The sequence below is a fragment of the Lepidochelys kempii genome, chromosome 17 (assembly GCF_965140285.1).
Source record: "Lepidochelys kempii isolate rLepKem1 chromosome 17, rLepKem1.hap1, whole genome shotgun sequence".
Lineage (NCBI taxonomy): Eukaryota > Metazoa > Chordata > Testudines > Cheloniidae > Lepidochelys > Lepidochelys kempii.
The window spans coordinates 12,665,561-12,687,604 of record NC_136396.1 but is presented as its reverse complement, the minus strand read 5'-3'; the positions used below and the strand labels follow the sequence as shown (position 1 = coordinate 12,687,604).

General features: G+C 48.3%; 1 protein-coding gene across 1 annotated transcript in view; it reads left to right on the top strand.

Annotated features, from left to right (window-relative positions):
• Positions 1-8,688: 8,688 nt before the first annotated feature.
• The window catches only part of LRRC75A (leucine rich repeat containing 75A), a 192,807-nt gene continuing 179,451 nt past the window's right edge, over positions 8,689-22,044 (top strand). The window contains exon 1 of the mRNA XM_073315474.2: positions 8,689-9,983. Within this exon, the coding sequence (XP_073171575.1) occupies positions 9,714-9,983 (270 nt within the window). The 5' untranslated portion in view covers positions 8,689-9,713. The remainder of the gene's footprint in view (positions 9,984-22,044) is intronic.

Below are 22,044 nucleotides of genomic sequence, written 5' to 3'. Positions count from 1 at the left end.
ATCATGGGAGATGTAGTCCAGCCAGGGAGCCTGCCCCAAGGCAAGAGTGGAGGCATCAAGGTCTAGAAATACAACTCCTATGAGGCAGTGTGCCACTACGAGAAAACGTTGTTTGATATTGAACTGACTTGAAACGAAACAGTTCAGTTCAATAAATCGGAATTAAACATTTCAATTTTAGGAATGTCAAAATAAAATGTTTTGACACTTCTGAAAAATGTGTGTTCAGAACTTCTGTTCCACAATTATTATTATTTTTTTTTAATTTCAACTTTTTATCCCAAGTTGGGACAGAAGGAACTGTTGGGTTTTCCCGTGGCTTAGAAATTGTGACTTTTACTTGGCTCTAGTCAATACTTTATAGGATCCAATTTATTTGTAGTGTTACCTATTGATCCTGCCAAATAATGAGGATGCTGAATGTCTCCTAACTAGAGATGGTGTCCAACCCCAATCCCTGGCTCAGAATCCAGTTTGAACTTTGGGAAAATTCAGCTTCGGACACCAATTTCTGGCACGGGTCCCACCCCTATTTAAAAATCACTCTGTTCTCTGATCAAACTGCATGCTCAGTTTGGAGAATGAAGTTAAAATGTGAAGACCGAGACCTGAATTTGCAGTTAGAAAGACTACTTGACTCTGCTTTGAGGTAAAGTGAGCAGAACTTCACCGTAAATGGACCTTCATGTAACTGAGAATTCAGTCCTAGGTTCCCTACTTATTCGGAACGTCTGAGTATAGTTTCTCCATAAAAGACAAAGTCAATAATGGCACCTAGGTTTATTGGTGACTGGATTCTAGATGCTGAGTTTATGCAATCCAAGGGGGTGATATAATGTATTTATTCTGCCTACATTTATTTATCTTTTGGGCACATCAAATTGCAGGCCTAGATTTTTTTTCTTTTTTTTTAGCCTAGGGAACTCTGTTTATAACCTGTGTGAAGTTAGGTATGAATGGTGGCTATCCACCAAGGTTGATAAAGTCAGGTTGTAAACTTGCTCTTCTTTGACCCTTATCACTGAATATTAACAAACCAGGCAAAGCAGAAAGACTTTGTGTTCATTACAAATACGAGATCTTAAGCAGCTTTGCACAAGTAGGATCTGCTTCTGAAAGACAAACCCGGAGTTCAGCTCCCCCTTCTATCTCCCTAAGCGTTTGAGAGCCTAATGCATGTTTTGTTCCCCTCTAAACAAAAGGCATCAGGAGTTCAGCTTAGCAGTTCACTGTGAAAATTTGCAAATATAATCTGGCTGGCATTGCTTTTACCATCCATCTGTCCGTGAGATTTGACATGGATAAAGCTGTGGAATAGCAGAAACTTGATCTGAAACAGTAAGCTCCATCTGACTCACTTGTTACTTCTCGATTCAGAAAACCGTTAAGGTCAGACTGCAGCAATGCAGGGGTATAGATGGCTTGGGGCATTGGTACTAATGGTATATGCAGCCCTTCACCTTTTAAGTCACTGGTTCATATCAGGAATGGGTCACTAATGACCAAAGTTCAGATGCTTGGCTGCTGGCTGTGTGCAGTGAGCGAGCGATCCGAGTTCAATGCCTAATGTCCTACAGCCATGTCCAAAACCCATTTAAGCCTGGTGCTTGGCAGCAGTACATTTATCACCTCGACAAGCTCCATCAAACATACAATAATCTTTGAAAGAAATCAGCTAGTAAATAAATGAAGTAAGTAATCTGGAGACGCACACACAAAAGATGGATTTGATAATGTGACATTTAATGACGAATGATTTACTGTTGAAAAAGTTAGATTCAAATGGGGTTGGGCTGTTTATTTTCAAAAGGGGAATGGATGGATGGAGTTTGCTGCTTCAAAACATTCATTTTCGTGTCATGCCTAGATGCTGTGAAACATTTGGAAAGAATCAGGCGTGTGAGTCAAACACTGAATCATGTCTGTTTGCTATCTCCTGGGGTTCTGCATATTTCTTAGTTATTAGAGAGCGAGTGAATGCACCCTGCTTCTCTGCCCTCCGAAGTGTTCCGGTTTATCTGATCAGTGCAGTCCTCAAAGTAGAGGGCTGATTCTCATGTCCGCAATCTGGAGTAACTCCCCTGGAGTCTTTTGCTCCTGCAAATGATGTATAGGTCTTCCTGGGCATCAGTGAGCCTTTGGGTTTGCACAGGATTTCATGATGCTTCAGTTTTCTATAGCACTCTTAATCAAAGAATCTTGAAACACTTTACAGGTATTAATGAATCAAGCATTGCATGACCACTGTGCTGTCGGCAAGTATTATTAATGCCATTTTGAGAATGGGTACAGCGAGGCACAGAGGGTTAAAATGACTTGCTCCAGCTCACGGAGGAATCAGTAGCAGGAACAGAATTTGGGAATCCTGACTCTCAAGCCCACGTTCAAACCACTAATTTATATTCCCTCTCTAGCACCTACTTTGTGAACATCTAAGTGCATAGCAAACTCTGCTGTGAGCTCCAGAAAAGGAGCGCTGGAATGATACAGCAGCTTTCTTCAAGCAAATCTCCCCTTCTGTTAATCGCAGTCCCCCAAAAGTTTTCTTACCCAGTTTGCTAGCTTGTATTTCATCTCTTGTGTATTTTCTTTGGGAGTTTGTGATTTAATAGCCGCACATGTTTGCTTTTGCTGGGTAAAGTAAATAGCTTCTTTCTATATGTTGGATTTGATTTGATTTTTTTTTTAAACTTCCAAGCCTTTTCCTGTATAGAGCTAAGATTGACTATTATATTTAATTTGTTTTCAGCACATCTCCTGGAAGGTTTTAAAACAGTATTATGTAGATTTTATCTTTACAATAACAACATAGAGTGAAATCTAGATCCCACTGAAGTCAATGGCAGAAATCCCATTTGGCTTCAGTGGGGCCAGAAGTTCACCCATAGGTGGTTCGGAGGTTGGTTGATACAATGCTTTTTAACTCTTGGCCACTAGTTCAAGTCCAGCCCTGCTTGGGAGCTAGTGAGTGCATGACTTTTGTTTTTTAACCATCTGACTTTTCTTTAGTATGAGGGATGATAAAGACCCTGATCTAAACCCCATTGAAATCAATGGGAGTCTTTCCACTGGCTTCCCTGAGCTTTGCATCAGGCCCTAATTAGCATTTCTGAGCTCCTGACACATGGTACTGATGAGTGTGTAGATACAGACGTGAAATAGACAGGAGGTTTTGGGTCAAGTCTGAAGTGAATATGAGGCCATGTTACAAGACCTCTACCAAAATTACCTTCCCTCTGCCTCCTTTTGGAGGCCAAAGATTGAAGAGGCCCTGGATGCTGAGCTAGTCTCTTGCCCCAACTGCCAGGCCTGGAAGGAAGTTGCCCATCGTGTCCCTGTTCGGCTGAATGTGAGAAGACTTCAGTACGGGTGGCCCTGTCAGCATGACAAACCTTGCTAGCACCAAAATTCACCTGGAACAGAAGAGTAATGCTCAGTAAAAACATAGGTAGACACTTTGCTAACTAATAACTGGGGTAGTTTCCCCTCCAGACCAAACCAACAACAAACTCTCTAAACCTCATTCCCATTTATTTATTAATTTATTTTATTTATATGGGAAAGAGACTCAAAAATATTTAGCAAGGACTTCCTGGCAGCTTCAGCCGCTAGCTTGAATTGTCTAAACAACTTCTGGCTAGTGTGTAAACAGAGCCTTCTGCTTCTATAAACACGGCATCTAAATTATTGAGTGGGGAAAAAGCTGAAGCAGTCACATGAAGGGAAGATTTATCACTTCCGTCAGCTTAAACAATTTTTGTATTCCTCCGGGGCTTGCAAGTTTGGACTTGTTTTGCTTGGGAAATGTGGGAGGACAGGGACAGTGGGTACTTGTGCTATTGCAGAAGACGGCATGTACATGATCTCTGAGAGACTGGAACGCAATGGACGACCCCTTCGGGGAGTATCTCGTGACAAGAATCAACACACATATTTTTAAACCTAAGCATGTATGAAGAGGAGGAATAGTTCCTACTTTGTCTAGAAAGAGAAAACAGTAAGCTGATGCATGGGGATTTATCCTCACAGCCCCTATGAAATGCCAGTGTGAGTTACCCCAGTGCAGTAAATCCCCTTGCATTGAACAAATCCTCCCTGATGTCTAAACAAAAGAAATCTTTTCATTCTTCTGATGAGAATCAATCATTAAATAGCATTTCCCAATGCCAAAAATCAACACCGCTTTTATTACAGCCTATTGCTTCCCTGAGGTGTAAAAGTAACCTGGTGTATTCGGGGGACTCAAGCATGGTCAATATTAAGTTTTCTCCTTAGCGAGCCTCAGTAAGTAAGCAACCAATGAGATGTTCTCAGAACAGCCCATGGTCCCAGTGAACTCCCCTCTGGGGTGAAGAAAGGAGAGCATGCTGCTTCTCGTCATGGGATAACGAGGAGCATATTGTGCGTTATGGGTACAAGCATACTTTGAAATCAAATGAAAGTGCAGAGTGCTTTACAAAAGTGGATAATAAAACTCTTCCTGTTTTGCAGGAATGAAATGAAACACAGAGAATTGAAATGACTTGCCCAAGATTGTCTCACAATAAGGCTGTGTCTGCACTAAAAACGTTTGCCGATTATAGTAATGTTGCTTAGTGGTATTTTTTTATACTGGCAAAAACCCTAGTGTCGATGCAGTTATTCTGGCTATTGCCGGTATAAATTAGGTCCATGCCAGGAGCGTTTGCCCTTTGCCAGCACAGCTATGCTATACCAACAATCTTTTTTCTAGCATAGACCTGATTTTGGTCAGCAGAATAGTCTGCTACAGTAGCCACATCACCTGTGTTTTCTTCCTTGCTCTGCTGCTAAGTCACTGTGACCATGGATGCTTTCCTGAACTGGGTAGTTCTGTAGTTCAGAGGAGCCCCGGATCTCAACCTCAGTGTTCATTTTTTTTCCCCCCTCTCCCCTTCTCATTTCCTATACTCTACAGAGTGATGAGCTGATACTGGTTTGCTGACTTCTCAATTCAGGTTTTTTCCAAGTTTTGTCTATCTTGGCAACTTCCTGGGTTGGAAAGAAAATCCAATGTAGTTAACTTCTGTCCTTTTCCAGGTGGTTTGGATATGAAAAGCTTGTTGTGCGTGGGGAAATTGGGTGTCTCGAATTCCCATTACAGGGTGGACCAATATTGAGAATGCTCCATGCTGTGGCTCCAGATTCTGTCATCTCCCAGCGAGTGATGAGTCTTGGCCTGCAAAATTCTCATCTGCATCCAAATGTCCTTGAAGTCTAAGGGAATTTTAGATTCTAGATTTTTGGCTCAGGTTGTTAGAGAGAGACCGGCTGCAGAGTGTAGACCTGGATATGAACTTCCTCAACACGTGGAGGGAGGCAGATCCAGGGTTTGAGCTGGACAAAAGTCTAACCAGTCAGTTTTCTTCCATAGTCTCGGTATTGAAATTTTTAAGTCCTTTTTGAATCCTGGACTTTTCTAACTAGTAAATCCCCAGTGCCAGATCTCCTGAGGCACATGAACAAGCCAGAAAGCTCTCCTATGGAAATGTTGACTAGCTTGCAGTTTGCACACCTGGATATAGTCAGCTGTACTAAGAAAAATCTCTCATTGGCTTAGGACATATAATCAGTGAATTGCAGAATATATAGTCAGTCAGACAGGTACAAAGAAAGATCAGGCCTGCTGAGGACTGCAGGGTATATGTGGCTCCCAATGAGAGAGAGAGAGAGTCGGATATATATTTCTTACGGTCAGGCACTCTCAATTGCATGTGCACATTTGGACACAATTCGAGTGTATAGAAAATACCACACACACTAACTGAATATTGTTCATGCATGTGGCCAATGAACCCTAGCAATTACAGGCTCGATCTCTGAAAATCTGGCCCACTGGGTGTCTTGCCTTTCTCTATCCTTTAAAAAACAAACAAAAAAAACGAACGAGGAGGACTTGTGGCACCTTAGAGACTAACACGTTTATTTGGGCATAAGCTTTCGTGGGCTAAAACCCACTTCATTGGATGCATGCAGTGGAAAATACAGTAGCAAGATATATATACACACAGAGCAAATGAAAAAGGGTGTTGCTATACCTATTCTAACGAGACTAATCAATTAAGGTGGGCTATTATCAGCAGGAGAAATGTGTTGGCACTGGAAGCCTGAGTTGCAGCTAGGCCAGGCTGTACCCGTTTTGTGGCTAATCGGTCTCCTGGGCCATCAGTGCAAGACCTTGTCACCAAGCATCGGTTCATTTAACAAGAAATGCAGCAGAGCCTGTACCATTTATTTTTGGTTGGGGACACTTTAATTTCTGACAAGACCCTCTACTCCAGTCAAAAGCATCTCTCTGGAAAAGGCTTGCCCAGCCCTGCTGACTTCTCTGAGCATAATGCATGGCATGCTGCTCTTGACTTCTCATTTGAAATTCTGTAATTCAGAGGAGCCCTGGATCTCAACCTCAGTGTTGTGTTTTTTCTCTCTCCCGCGCTCATTTCCTATATTCTACAGCGTGATGAGCTGATACTGGCTTGCTGACTTCTCAATTTACAATAGATTTATCTTTCATGCAGAAAGAAGCTAACGGTTCTATAGCCTTCAGTAAGGAACATGCACTGACATGGGACCATCCTCTGGGTCAAGCCAGAGCATTCTGGGCCTGAAGTCTCTTGGCTGCTAGTTTGTGTTACAAAGAGAGGCTATGTATTGACAGGGCTGGGCACACTGTTGTCACTCAACAAACAGTAATTGGGCTCAGTTCATTCATATGGGGAAACCTATCCAACAATGGCAAGTTTTGTGTCCAGAGGCTCTGCTCCTATTGATGACAGTGGTGCAGGAACCAGCTCTAGGTTAGTAAGGAGGCTCCCTGTAGGGTTCTGCTTGCGCACACTGGCTTGTAGGATTAGAATCTAACTCTCTGGGCCAAGGGAGGTTCAGACAAAGAGATGGGAGAAGAATCTTGTTCGTTCCTATATCACTTGCCCACATGTTCTATAATCCCTATTCAAAATTTGGCTGCCTGTCCCCAACCTCTAGATTTAATAGCAAATATGGTAGTGAAGTCTCGCTTTACTATGACACTGTGATTTTTATAAACTATACTACGGTGCATTTCCTAGCATGGCCTGACTGTATTATGTAAAGAATTCAAAACTAAACTACAGGTGTCAAAGAAAGCAACAAAGTACACTTTTTTGATGCATTGTCCTGGCAGGTTTAGACTTTGAGGGGACCATACTGTCAGATCCCTGTATGGGCTATGGCCACAAGGAGTCCTGTTGAAGTTAACCCTCCCAGGGAGAGACGTGTGTGCAGAGGAGTGGGTTTGTTTTGTTTTGTTTTTGTAGTAATATATATACACACTGCTGTATGTTTACATTGGGGAAAGCAAGGTCAAAGAAATGCATCTTGCCTTTCGAGTGGAAGGTGGTAAGGTTTGTGATGGTGCTCAGTTCCTGGGGAAGTTCATTTGACAGTCTTGGGCTGGCCTCCAGGAGAGTTCTGTCTCCTGTGCAGACGAGCCTTACCCTTCTTGTAGAGAGCTCCCTTGGGGCAGAGGAGCATAGTTGGCAACCACACTCTTTATCCTGGGGTTAAGTCAGTCTTTAGATACCTTGGGCCCAGGCCACTGAATCCCTTGATGATAAGGCTGGGGACCGTGAACCTGAGTTGATATTCGATGGGAAGCCCAAGGTGTGAGTGGAGGCAAGGTTGGCTGTGCTCACAGGAGCCAGTGCAGCTGAGGAGATGCTCTGCAGCAGTCTGTACTGCGTGGAGTTTCCACAGTGCTGAGGGCTCCATGTCCAGGCATACTGGACGGCTGCGGTCTAGCCGAGAACGGACGAAGACGTGAATAACTGAGGCCAGGTCATCGTTTGTCAGGATGGGAAGGCGTCTCCGAGCCAGTTGGAGATGGTAGAAACATAGTAGCATCGGTGTGTAATGCTGAGAGCTCAGCATCCGCGAGGAAGTCAGGAGCCTCCTGGACTACTGACTCAATTGACCAGTTGTAGGTGCGAACCTTCAGGCAAAGGAGACTGGGCAGTGGCTGCAAATGCCTCAAAATACTTTCCTCTGCCCACTAGCATCACCTCTCTCTTGCCTGGGTTCAGCGCCAGCCCTTTGCTGATCTGGTCCAAGCCCTGGGCCATGTGGGGGGTGGTCGTGGTGGTGTGATTGCAGGTGGTGAAGGATAGGTAGAGCTGTGTCACGGACCTAGTGCTCGAGTCCCTGTTGTCGGACCAGTGCCTGGCCTGGGTGCATGTAGATCTTGATTAGGACCAGAGCGAGAACTGATCCTTGTGGGATAAATGATAGAAACTGGCAGGCAAGGAGGCTCCAGCCCGGGAAGGGAGGGTACCTGTTTGAGTTTGGAAAGCGTGGCTGGGTTGTTGGAAATCATAATAATTTATTAAATCCCCTTCACGGCCTTCTGTCTTTTGCTTCCCTTTGCTTTAATGCCTGAAACCGCCTCTCCTGCCCTGACTGCTCAGCCCCCTGGCCAGGGAGCAGCCTGCGGGCTCTCGACAACTCCTGCTGCGCCAGGACCTACCTCCGCCCCTGGGGGGAGCGGTTCCCGCAGGGGGCTCCCGGGCGGGCGAGGCGGCCCGCTCTCGGGTCCCAGGGAGCGCCGGGAGGAGGCTGGCCCCGGGGCCGCGGCTCTCGCCCGCCGCCGCCGCCGCCGCCCCGCGGGGAGCAGCCCGGGGCTCGGCGTTCGCTCCCCGCTGCAGCGCAGCCAGCCGGGCAGCAGGGGGAGAGCCGGAGCCGGAGCCAGGAGGAGCCCGTCCGGATCCCGCTTCCTCCCGCAGACCGGCCCCGGCGCGCCGAGCCCTCCCTCCTCCCGGCGGTGCAGCGGCCGGCCCCAGCCTGGCTCCGTCCCCGAGCGAGCTGCGCCCTGCCCCGGGCGGGGGCCGGGGACCCCGCCTGGCCGCGCCCTGCGGAGCCCCGGCGGGTGCCCGGGCTTGACTCCTGCCGGAGGGGGGCCGCCCCCGCCCGCCGCCTTTGTTCGGGGGCATGCAACAGGTCCCCCGAAGTTGCTGCCGCCGCTAGAGCGGGCGCCCGGCGGCTCCGGCCCGGCCGAGATGGGGAGCGGCGCCCCGCTGCCCGGGAGCCAGGACTGAGCCAGCCCCGGGGCAGTGCGGGGGGCCTGGCAGGATGGGCGGGGGCTGACGGCTCTCAGCCGCACCACCCCGCGGCCCGGAGCCGGGCGGCGTGTCCGCGGCGTCTCCCCCCGGTCCCGGAGAAGCGGCGTTCGCGGCTCGGCTCATGCCCGTGGGGCTGCGGGCTGTGCCCAGCTCTCCGTGGGGGAGAGCCCCCCGCTTGTGAGCGAGGCGTGGGGGAGAAGCCGCCGAGTATTGCCCTGAGCCCTGGGGCCAGCCCCCTGCCCCTGGCCACTGGGGTGCTCTGGGGCCGTTGGTAAGAAGCTCCCTGGATTTTGTTTCCAATCCTGTGGGGTTTTTGTTTTTGTTTTTTTTTTTTTTGCTGGCAGCAATGAGGGACGATGCCGGTTGTATTTCTGTCTGGTGAACGAAGCCCTCCAGCTCTGCGTCCCTGCGGGGGCGACCCTCAGAGTGCTGGGGGTCTGCACTTCCACTGAGGCGGGCACAGAGAGGGCACCCTGCCTTGGAGCTGCTGAGATCTGCTGCCCAGCTGCCTCGCTTCCCACCAGGGGCTACCGAGACCAAATGCTTTTGCATGAAGCCCAGGGGAGGCGTTTCAGGTGAGGCTCCTGGTGGCTTGGCTATACCATGGGCACCAAGCAGACCAAAGGATGCCAGCCTCCCGGTGCAGGGGAGAGCCCCCAGTCACACAATCCAGGCTCCCGCAAGAAGATGCCAGCTAGGGACCGGGGAGACTTCCTAGCTTCCTTCATGGTGAAGTCCAGTGATAAGTTTGGGAAGAGTGGTGGGAACTTGCCCCCTTATCACCGGCGGATCAGTATGATCCAGGACATGCTGCTGCTAGTGAAGCAAGGGAAACAGGAGGAGGCGACTGATCTGCTGAAACACCTGCGACAGGTGAGTGAGGTGGCTCTGGAGGTTGGAGCATAGGATGGAAACAAGGTTGGGGTCTAGCATAGGGTCTTGTGGGGAGGGTTTAAATGGGAAAGATCATCCTAGCAAGGTCTTGGCAAATGAGGCATTGGAAAACCATTTAAAACTAGGTTTCAGAGTAGCAGCTGTGTTAGTCTGTATCCGCAAAAAGAAAAGGTGTACTTGTGACACCTTGGAGACTAACACATTTATTTGAGCATAAGCTTTCGTGAGCTACTTGAATGCATCCGATGAAGTGAGCTGTAGTTCACGAAAGCTTATGCTCAGATAAATGTGTTAGTCTCTAAGGTGCCACAAGTCCTCCTTTTCATTTAAAACTAGGCAGGATTAAATGCTAATAAATGGGAAGCAATCTCTCCTTGGTAGGTGGCATGGACTGGGTAATCGGTAACGCAGCTTCTCCAGGTCGAGCTTCTATCGCATGACTTTATGGGCAAGGGTTCAGAAACTCAGCAACTGTTGGGTGGTCATGTCCAAAAACTTGTAGAAGTGTTGGGACTTCACCCAGTTGTTTCATTTGCAAACTAAACTTGGTGCAACGTAGAAGCCTTCAGAAAGCATCTTTCTCTCTTTTATTGCTTCCAGTGATAGCTTTGGAGTCCAAAATAAGAGTGGCTGGTGTAAGACGTTCCCATTTCACTTTCCAAAAGTTCATGTTTAAAGAGCTCTTTAAAGCATCCACAAGTCTCTGGGTATTTTGACCTATCAGCCTTTTGTCTCAAAGATTCTTAGCTCTTTCTTTACAATACAAAAAACTCAAACAATCGGCAGCTTCGGTTATATCTTACTGTTTTGCTACATACCAGTTGATGGAATTTAGCTCCTGTTTGATTAAGGCTTGTAGAAATTACCTTGGGATCTTTAAGGATGGAAGGTGCTATGTACAAACAGGGAATTATTAATATACTCTCTTACCCAATGCCCCTCAACTGAAAGTCTTTTCCAATCAGGTGTTAACTGAGAGACAGCACTGTCACTGGTTGGTTTGAGCAAGTGAAAAGACAGGCAGAGAGCAATGTTCTCTGTCCTCTGGGGCAGTGGTTCTCAATCTTTTCAGACTACTGAACCACCAAATTTCACTGCACTTAAAAACAACTTGCTTACAAAATCAGACCTAAAATACAAAAGTGGCACAGCGCACTATTGCTGACTTTCTCATTTTGACCATAGAATTATAAAATAAATCCATTGGAATATAAATATTGTACTTCTATTTCTGTGTATAGTCTATAGAGCAGTATAAACAAGTCATTGCATGAAATTTTAGTTTGTACTGACTTTGCTAGTGCTTTTTATGCAGCCTTTTGAAAAATTAGGCAATTATCTAGATGAGCTGATGTATCCCCTGGAAGACCTCTGCGAACCCGCAGGGGTGCGTACTTCTGGTTGAGAACCACTGCTCTGGGGCACTGAAACAAAAGCAGAAAGAAGAGTGGCTTCAGAAGTAAAAGGCCATAGTGGGGCTGACCCTGGTTTGGGGAATTCTTAAAAGGAAACAAATTGGTCTGTAAACTGGTTCACAATTTCCTGAGGTATTGGGTGACAATAAAAGATCAAAGTGCTATGGGAACTTTTGAGACTTTTTGTTTTATGGAAGTGATGTGCTAATCAGTTTTCAAGATGAAAGTGAAAACGGACCTATCCACACCAAACTGGATTTGTTTCTAAGGTCTTTGTTTCTTGAGGTCTGCAAGACGCATAGACAAGATGTACTTTGCAATGGGAGTGATCAGTGCCACCTAAGGGAAAGTTGCTCAGGTTTTCTCTGTATGGCAGTAGCTTCCTCTTATTCCCTAGAATTGTTGTGTGTGTGTGTGTGTGGGTTCTTCTGTGTAAAAATGCACCCTTTCTACTCTTGTTCTGTGTTGTTCTCTGCCTTTCTTTTTTTTGTCCTGTTGTTGTTGTTTTCCTTCCCTTTCACTGGCGTCTGCTGGAGAGGCATTTCCCATTGAAGCCAAGAAGGCAGGTTGTGTGACTTGTAGCTGTCTTAGGGTATGTCTACACTATGAAATTAGGTCAAATTTATAGAAGTCGGTTTTGTAGAAAGCGTTTTTATACAGTCGATTGTGTCTCCCCCCCCACACATGCTCTAAGTGCATTTAGTAGGCGGAGTGCGTCCACAGTACCGAGGCAACCGTCGACTTCCGGAGCGTTGCACTGTGGGTGGCTAACCCACAGTTCCCGCAGTCTCCACCGCCCATTTGAATTCTGGGTAGAAATCCCAGTGCCTGATGGGGCAAAAACATTGTCGCGGGTGGTTCTGGGTACATATTGTCAGGTCCCCCTTCCCTCCCTCCCTCCCTCCCTCTGTGAAAGCAACGGCTGACAATCGTTTTGTGCCTTTTTTCCTGGCTTACCCGTGCAGACGCCATACCACGGCAAGTATGGAGCCCGCTCAGCTCACCGTCACCGTATGTCTCCTGGGTGCTGGCAGATGCGGTACTGCATTGCTACACAGCAGCAGCTCATTGCCTTTTGGCAGCAGACGATGCAGTATGACTGGTAGCCATTGTCGCCGTACTCCAGGGTGCTCTTTTAGCCAACCTCGGTGAGGTTGGTCGGGGTGCCTGGGCAAACATGGGAGTGACTCAGCCAGGTCATTTCCCTTTTAAGTTTCGTCTCCTGGCGATTCAGTCCTGCCAGCAGTCGTACTGCACTGTCTTCTAATGAGCAGCCAGAAGACGACGGCCAGCAGTCATACTGCACCGTCTTCTGCCGAGCACCCAGGAGATGACGATGGCTAGCAGTCATACTGCACCGTCTGCTGCCAGCAAGATGTATAAAGATAGATGAAGTGGATCAAAACAAGAAATAGACCAGATTTGTTTTGTATTCATTTTCTCCCCCCCTTCCTCCCTCTCTCCGTGAAATCAACGGCCTGCTAAACCCAGGGTTTTGAGTTCTATCCTTGAGGGAGCCATTCTATTTCTCCTTGATGCAAAGCCACTACTTTGGTGATTTTAATTCCATGTAAGCCAACCCGGTAAACCATGTTGTCAGTCACCCCTCCCTCCGTCAGAGCAATGGCAGACAATCGTTTCGCGCCTTTTTTCAGTGCAGACGCCATAGCACTGGGAACATGGAGCCCGCTCAGATCACCGCTGCAATTACGAGCACTATAAACACCGCATGCGTTATCCAGCAGGATATGCAGAACCATAATCTGCAAGAAAAGCGAAACCAGGCGAGGAGGAGGCGACTGCAGCACGGTGACGAGAGTAATGAGGGCATGAACATAGACTTCTCACAAAGTACAGGCCCCTGCAGTGTGCACATCATGGTGTCAATTGGGCAGGTTCATGGCGTGGAACGCTGATTCTGGGCCCGGGAAACAAGCACAGACTGGTGGTACCGCATAGTGTTGCAGGTCTGGGACGATTCCCAGTGCCTGCGAAACTTTCACATGTGTAAGGGCACTTTCATGGAACTTTGTGACTTGCTTTCCCCTGCCCTGAAGCGCAAGAATACCAAGATGAGTAGCCCTCACAGTTGAGAAGTGAGTGGCGATAGCCCTGTGGAAGCTTGCAACGCCAGACAGCTACCGGTCAGTCGGGAATCAATTTGGAGTGGGCAAATCTACTGTGGGGGCTGCTGTGATGCAGGTAGCCAGCGCAATCACTGAGCTGCTGTTATCAAGGGTAGTGACTCTGGGAAATGTGCAGGTCATAGTGGTTGGCTTTGCTGCAATGGGATTCCCCAACTGTGGTGGGGCAATAGACGGAACCCATATCCCTATCTTGGCACCGGAGCACCAAGGCAGTGAGTACATAAACCGAAAGGGGTACTTTTCAATGGTGCTGCAAGCACTGGTGGATCACAAGGGACTTTTCACCAACATCAAAGTGGGATGGCCAGGAAAGGTATGTGACACTCGCATCTTTAGGAACTCTGGTCTGTTTCAACAGCTGCAGCAAGGGACTTACTTTCCAGACCAGAAAATAACAGTTGGGGATGTTGAAATGCCTATAGTTATCCTTAAGGACCCAGCCTACCCCTTAATGCCATGGCTCATGAAGCCATACACAGGCAGCCTGGACAGTAGTAAGGAGCTCTTCAACTATAGGCTGAACAAGTGCAGAATGGTGGTAGAATGTGCATTTGGGCATTTAAAAGCGCGCTGGCGCAGTTTACTGACATGGTTAGACCTCAGCGAAACGAACATTCCTGTTGTTATTACTGCTTGCTGTGTGCTCCACAATATCTGTGAGAGTAAGGGGGAGACGTTTATGGCGGGGTGGGAGATTGAAGCAAATCGCCTGGCCGCTGATTACGCACAGCCAGACACCAGGGCGGTTAGAAGAGTACAGGAGGGTGCAGTGTGCATCAGAGAAGCTTTGAAAACCAGTTTCAGGAATGGCCAGGCTACAGTGTGAAAGTTCTGTTTGTTTCTCCTTGATGGAAACCCCCCCCCCCCGGGTTCACTCTACTTTCTTGTAAGCTAAGCACCCTCTCCACCCTCCTTTAATTACTGCTTGCAGAAGCAATAAAGTCATTGTTGCTTCACATTCATGCATTCTTTATTTATTCATGACACAAATAGGGGGATAACTGCCAAGGTAGCCCAGGAGGGGTGGTGGAGGAAGGAAGCACCGGGTGGGGTGGTGGAGGAGGGAAGGACAAGTCCACACAGCACTCTAAAACTTATTGAATGCCAGCCTTCTATTGCTTGGGCAATCCTCTGGGGTGGAGTGGCTGGGTGGCCAGAGGCCGCCCCCCCACCTCGTTCTTGGGCGTCCGGGTGAGGAGGCTATGGAACCTGGTGAGGAGGGCAGTTGGTTACACAGGGGCTGTAGCGGCAGTCTGTGCTCCTGCTGCCTTTCCTGCAGCTCAACCATACGCTTGAGCATATGAGTTTGATCCTCCAGCAGCCTGAGCATTGACTTCTGCCTTCTTTCAGCAAGCTGGCTCCACCTACCATCTTCAGCCCGCCTCCTCTCCTCGTAGTCATATTGTGTTTTCCTGCACACTGAGATTGTCTGCCTCCACGTGTTTTGCTGTGCTCTGTCAGTGTGGGAGGACAGCATGAGGTCAGAGAACATTTCATTGCGAGTGTGTTTTTTCGCCTTCTAATCTTTGCTAGCCTCTGGGAAGGAGAAACATATGCAGCTGGTGGAGGGAAAAAATAAGGGAGAGTGGTAGTTAAAAAGACACATTTTATAGAACAATGGGTACACTCTTTCACGGTAAACCTTGCTGTTAATATTACATAGCACATGTGCTTTCATTACAAGGTCGTATTTTGCCTCTTATTGAGGGTATGCCGGTTTGGTGTGAGAGATCACTCACGCAGGGCCAGGCAGCAGAATTCGGCTTGCAGGCAACCATGGTAAGCCACAGTCTTTTGGCTTCTTTAACCTTCATAACATGTGGGAATGGTTTCAAACAGCAGCGCCCTCATTTGCCATGCGAAGTAGCCATTGGGTTGGACTTTAACAATTGGTTGGCAATTTAAAAGGAGGGGCTGCGGTTTCCGGGTTCACGTGCAGCAGAAACCCAACTAACCCCCCTAGCCCCCCGCACACCCAATTCTCTGGGATGATCGCTTCACCCCTCCCCCCCACCGCGTGGCTTACAGCGGGGAAACAGTTCAGCCACAGGCAAACAGCCCAGTAGGAACGGGCACTTCTGAATGTCCGCTTACTAAAACCACCCTATTTCAACCAGGTAACCATGAATGATATCACTCTCCTGAAGGTAACACAGAGAGATAAAGAACGGATGTTGTTTGAATGCCAGCAAACACCAGGACCATGCGATGCAATGCTTTGTTCTACAATGATTCCCGACTATGTGCTACTGGCCTGGCGTGGTAAAGTGTCCTACCATGGAGGACGGAATAAGGCTCCCCTCCCCAGAAACCTTTTGCAAAGGCTTTGGGAATACATCCAGGAGAGCTTTATGGAGATGTGTCTGGGGATGGAGCGGAAATCCTCCAGGGACGTTAACAGACTTTTCCAGTTGCTGTACTGGCCGCGAATGCTAGGGCAAATTAATCATTAAACACGCTTGCTTTTAAACCATGTATAACATTTACAAAGGTACACTCACCAGAGGTCCCTTCTCTGCCTTCAGGGTCTGGGAGCCTGCCTTGGGTGGGTTCGGGGGGTACTGAGTCAAGGTCCAGGGTGATAAACAGATTCTGGCTGTTGGGGAAACCGGTTTCTCCGCTTCCTTGCTGTGAGCTATCTACAACCTCCTCCTCATCTTCCTCGCCCCCAAAACCCGCTTCTGTGTTGGCTCCCACTCCTTGGACGGAGTCAAAGCACAGGGTTGGGGTAGTGGTGGCTGCACCCCCTAGAATGGCATGCAGCTCATCATAGAAGCGGCATGTCTGGGGCTCTGGAGTGGCTGTTTGCCTCTCTGGTTTTTTGGTAGGCTTGCCTGAGCTCCTTAATTTCCATGCGGCACTGCTGCGGGTCCCTGTTATAGCCTCTGTCCTTCATGCCGCTGGAGATTTTTTCAAATATTTTGGCATTTCATCTTTTCGACTGGAGTTCTGCCAGCACGGATTCATCTCCCCATACAGCGATCAGATCCCATACCTCCCGTTCAGTCCATGCTGGAGCTCTTCGGCGATTCTGGGACTGCATGGTCTCCTGTGATGATGAGCTCTGCATGGTGACCTGTGCAGGTGAGCTCGCCATGCTGGCCAAACAGGAAATGAGATTCAAAAGTTCACGGGCCTTTTCCTGTATACCTGGCCAGTGCATCTGAGTTGAGAGCTCTGTCCAGAGTGGTCACAACTGAGCACTCTGGGTTAGCTCCCGGAGGCCAATACCATAGAATTGCATCCACAGTACCCCAAATTCGACCTGGCAAGGCCGATTTCAGCGCTAATCCCCTTGTCGGGGGTGGAGTAAAGAAATCGATTTTAAGAGCCCTTTAAGTTGAAAAAAAGGGCTTCGTCCTGTGGACTGGTGCAGGGTTAAATCGAGATAACGCTGCTAAATTCGACCTAAATTCAACCAGGCCTTAGGAGTAGTTTCATTGAGCACTATGGAGGAGAGGCTGTAAGAAGAAAGGTGTTGTTTTCTTTTCATGTTCCCTACCGTGCTCCCCTGTTGTCTGTTTTCACCTCTAGATAACGCTCTCTTCCCCAAACCGTAGTGCCAATTCCTACAGGTGATACAATAACACCATTATTAAATGACAGGTTTCAGAGTAACAGCCGTCTTAGTCTGTATTCACAAAAAGAAAAGGAGAACTTGTGGCACCTTAGAGCCTAACCAATTTATTTGAGCATAGTGAGCTGTAGCTCACGAAAGCTCATGCTCAAATAAATTGGTTAGTCTCTAAGGTGCCACAAGTCCTCCTTTTCTTTTTATCATTATTAAAGACCATGCGTATTCTCCTTTGAGTGTCTGCACAAATCTCCCAGTGAATGTCAGTGAGGGTTTTGGGTGAAGAATGTGGCTTGAAAGAGGTAATGATTCAAGTTCTAAATTGTTGCCCCAAAACACCAAATAGGCCATGTCAGAGCTTTGCAGTAAAGAGCTTGATCTAATGCCCTTTGAAGTCTATGGGAAGAGACCTGTTGACTTCAGTGGATATTGGATCAGGCCCAAAATTAGTTGTGGTGGAAGCAATAATTATCCTCATAAGAAGGCTTGTTGTCTGTGCAGTATCACGGAGCAATGTTTCCCACGTTTTCTGTCTTCCAATGCCCAAAGCGCTTTAGGCTTGCTTGCTTCGCAGCTGTGATCAGAAGCCATTCTCCTAGCTTGGGCGGGAGATCCCTCTTTCCCTGCTCTGGATCAGTGAGGTGGAGAATCTGAGTGAAATGTGACATTTAACAGTGGTTGCCCTTATGATGAATCTTGCTGCCAGTGTGGCCTGTCACCATGACTGGGGGAAAACTGCATATCCACTGGAGCCAGAAATTCCTTTCAAAATGCTGGAGGAGGCAAGGAACCTGTTACAGTCTGATGAGTCTTTTATAAACGAGGGTTTCTGCAGAAGAGCTCAAATAAAATATACCTTGATATGTCATAATAGGGAACACTTCATCCTAGAGAGTATAATAGACTTGATTATTCCCTGCCATTCCCAAGCATTATTCCCTGCCACCTAATTAAGAACTTAAGAGCCCCATTGACCAAACTGATTTTCTGTGGCTTTGAGAGTTTAATTTTCAGCTAGTAGCTGCAGTTCTCCGTGCTTTTCTGTATGAGGCTTGAGTGCTGGCTGAATTGATCTGCAGGATTCCTGTACGTGCTTCCTATGGATCTCTGATCCAAAGCCTACAGAAGTCAAGGGAGGGACACCCACTGTGGCCCTATATGTATGTCCGCTTGCAGGCAGTGCTTTTTGCCTGGAGAGAGCCCCGAATCTTGGATTGGGTTCTTCCACAGTTGCCAGCATCCCTAGAAAAGTTGCATATTATGGACAGCAGCAGGAAAACAAACACCAGCTGGCGGGCAGGACGGCCTACTAAACTGAGCATCAGAATGTCTGCATTTTATACTCATCTCTGCCACGGATTTGCTGTATGCCTTGGGCAAATCACACAATCTGTCTGTGCCAGTTTTCCAGTGGGAGTGATGCTTACCTCGTTTATAGATTTGCCGCAAGATTTAGTCAGTGTTTGTGAAGAACCTTGACTATGTAAGGAGCTCTGCAAGTGCTAAGTGTTATGAAGTGAAGCAAGCTTTACAGACAAGTTGGGGGAAAAATAAACGACAAATGAATACACTTAAAGTGTCTTGTTACAAGGCTGCTCCCCAGGGAAAATGCACTATGTGGTCTCCAGCACTGAGGCAGTTCTACACACTGCCTCTCCTTAGAATCGGCTTGGCTTTCCCACTGCCTTCCAAATCCTACAGTTGTCTTTAAAGAGCATGCATTGGCTGTTTGCACAGATGGCCTGATTTTGCCACCGACTCTTTCAGCTGGTGTTAACCTCTGCTGCTGCTGTTTCCTTCTGTCTGTTAATAGTGTCGACTGCCTGGAGCCCGAGAGTGTGCCTGGAGCATCGCTTGTAAAGCTAACATCCTAAAAAGAAGTATTGTGCTCTCTTCTTCTGAGTGTGCACTTCCCTGGAAATCAGCATCTCCTCTGTGCATCTGGCATGGCGGCTCCCAGTGGGTGCTGCACATGGGGCATCTTTTGTTTTTTGTTAGTGAGACAAACAAATTGAGGATGAATGGAAATGTACAGAAATAGCTATAATGCTTGTCTATAATTCGAAGAACCCTGGTAACAGTATTTACGGTATTCGGCTGCATGTCGAATTTTAGGCTTCCACAATGATGCTGGGATATTTGCTTTTATGGAAATAATTCCCTGTATCCATAGATTAAATGATTTTTTGACTCCAGTTTCCTTTTCTAAAGTAACTTCTGAAGCCATCTAGCTGTGTTTCCCTGGTGCCGTGTCATAGGGAGCTGTGCTGTGGCTTTATCCTCAGGGAAACTGAGCTCTGAATTCAATTGGATGTGTGGGTGCTCAGCACCCTAAAGGAGCTGCGGTCCCATCCCTCCATTCCCCATGACCTCACAGGGTCAGCTTCCAGACTCTTGGGCCCTGCTCCGGCAATCAGCAGCATGTGGGTGGATTTCTGCACCCACACAGAGCTTGGTTCAAACTAATGAAGCTCCAGGCAGGTGGATTGCTATGCCTGTGGGCCATTGATTGCCTCTAAATGGGAGATTGGCCCACGCTGGTTTTTGGAGGCTTGTTTTGTTTTTTTTAAATGGGGGTTAATTGGTTAAAACAACCAAACTTTCCTGTCCGATTATTCGACTCTAGGAGTATTTGTAAAATGAAACCTATTTTCCTCCCCTTCTGTGCCCAATGCATCATTTCACCAGGGCACTGATGAGGCCCTTCACAGGACATGACGTTTCTCTTGAAGAAGTCACCCTTGGTTACGGCTGCGTGTGAAATTTCCACTGGGCTGTTACTGCTGCTCCAATGGAAGTTTTGTCACGTTTCCCCTGTTTTGCTCATTCCAGACTTCACTGGGAGAGAATGGCGCTTCCTCAGGGGTGCGTTCCCTCCTGCTCTGGAAAACAGGACCAGGCTGTTTTGAAGAAGGGTGGAGATTGCATGCTCTTGGGGCAGGGGCCATGCCTTTAGTGTCTCTGGATGATGTCACCTGCGCGTATGGTGCCATATACAAATGCTCCATCATCGTAACAAAGCGGACTGAGAAAAGAGTATAGGATTGTTCTAAACAATCCAGGGTGGTGTACACTCTGGAGATGGTCTGGGCATGGAACCCCTGAATGCAACACCCCTTGCCCAGACTTCATGGCATAGGTCTGTCTCTAGGGCATCCTCCCTTTCAAAGAGTTTGCTTGAGCAGTCAACATGATTAGAAGCCGAGAGAAGGGTGGTGTCTTGGGAGCCTTGGATGCTGTGGGGGAGCATGATGGGCATTGGGGGGCCTGGTAGGGTGGGGGCTGGGTAGGGCGGTTGGGCATGGGGACCTTGCATGGTATGGGGCAGGGTAGTATGGGGGGCTGGGTATGGTGGTTGGGCATAAGGTCCTTGCATGGTAGGGGCGTGGCCATGGGGGTCTTCCATGCTATGGGGTGGGAGTAGAGTGGGGGGTTGGCTAGGGTGATGGGCAGGGGGATCTTGCATGGTGTAAGGGGTGAAAGGGTGGTGGCTGTAGGGGCCTTGTGTGATGTAGGCGCCCAGGGCCTAGCTGTGGAAGGCCTGCGGAGTGGAACTTTCCCCTAACATCTCCCTGCTCGTTGCCCTTGGGTTTGTGCTAAAGGTGGGTCTAAACCACAGCCTCTGATTCCCTGGCTTCTGTGGGGTGTAAGTGCTGGGGTTTGGCCCCAGGCCAGCATGAAGAGCAGTATCCAGCCATGAAACCTGGATCAGGATCAGGACTTCCTCCAGCTTGGGGGTTTGTGTTTACGGTCAGGTCCTTCTCTAGTGGAAAGTGCTGCCAGAGGGAATGGAAAGGTTCCGTGTGCACTTGTCTGTTTCTTGTGTCCATTCTTGTCTCCCCATCCCTAATGCTCAGGGCCATATCCTGCCCTGAGCTACTAGCGGGAAGCTCTGGGATGGGGCATACAAACCCTGCGTGCGCTGGAAAGGGCCAACGCTCAGCCCTACACCTATAGCAGGCGTCAGACCTGTGGGAAGGGGCTGGAAAGAGGTGAGCTCACTCAGGTGCAGCTGGCCAGGAAGGAGAGCAGACCAGCTGCTCTAGCTTGGGGAGAGAAACCTGGCTGGAGCCAAGAGCTGAGTAGGGCCATGGCCAGTCATAGCTTCCCTGCAGGAAGGCAATCCTGACGGGGCTATTTGGGTTTGTCAGGGACCTGCCAGTGGCAGTAAAGCCAGGTCACAGCAGGGTGGGGTCTCAGAGCTGAGCCCTGAGGATGGACAAACAACCTCTAAAGGGCTGAGACTTAAGCCCAACAGGGATACTAACTCCTTTTATTTTGAGTTCGTTTTTAGAACCGTGACTTTGGAAACAGGGCGAGGAGGGTGCATTATAGTAACCTGGCCAGAGTGCAGAGCTGGAAACTCGTCAGAGTGGGCTGGAAACCCTGCCAGGGAAACCGAGGCAGATCGGCTGCAGCACTCTACCCAGCCATGAGGAGGCGCACAGGGGGCAGTAACACAATAAGTTTCCATCACAGTCTGTGCAGTTGCGTGAATGGATCCGAGGGCCTGTGCCAGACCCCACCAGCCGTCCTCTTAGGAGTTGGTTTGATATTGATGTTTATAGGGCTGGATCCTGCAAGGTGCTGAGGGCCATCAGTGCTCACTGAGGCAGCAATTCCGTCAGTGGGAGGTGAGCACCTTCTGCACTGCCCCGGGCTGCTCAGCACTCTGCAGGATGGGGCCAGTCACTTAACTGCCTATTCGTTCTGATGGGGTGCCGCGTGCACCTTGGTATATCAATTTGGTTATTCATATCTTAAATACAGGAGAGGCATGGCGGGGTGTATTTAAAAATAAATGGATGGTGTAGAAAAGGCACACTAGGGACTCATGTTTACTCTTTGCTATAACACCAGAGCAAGGGGATGGTCAGTGAAATTAAAAAGCGATTCTTTATTGT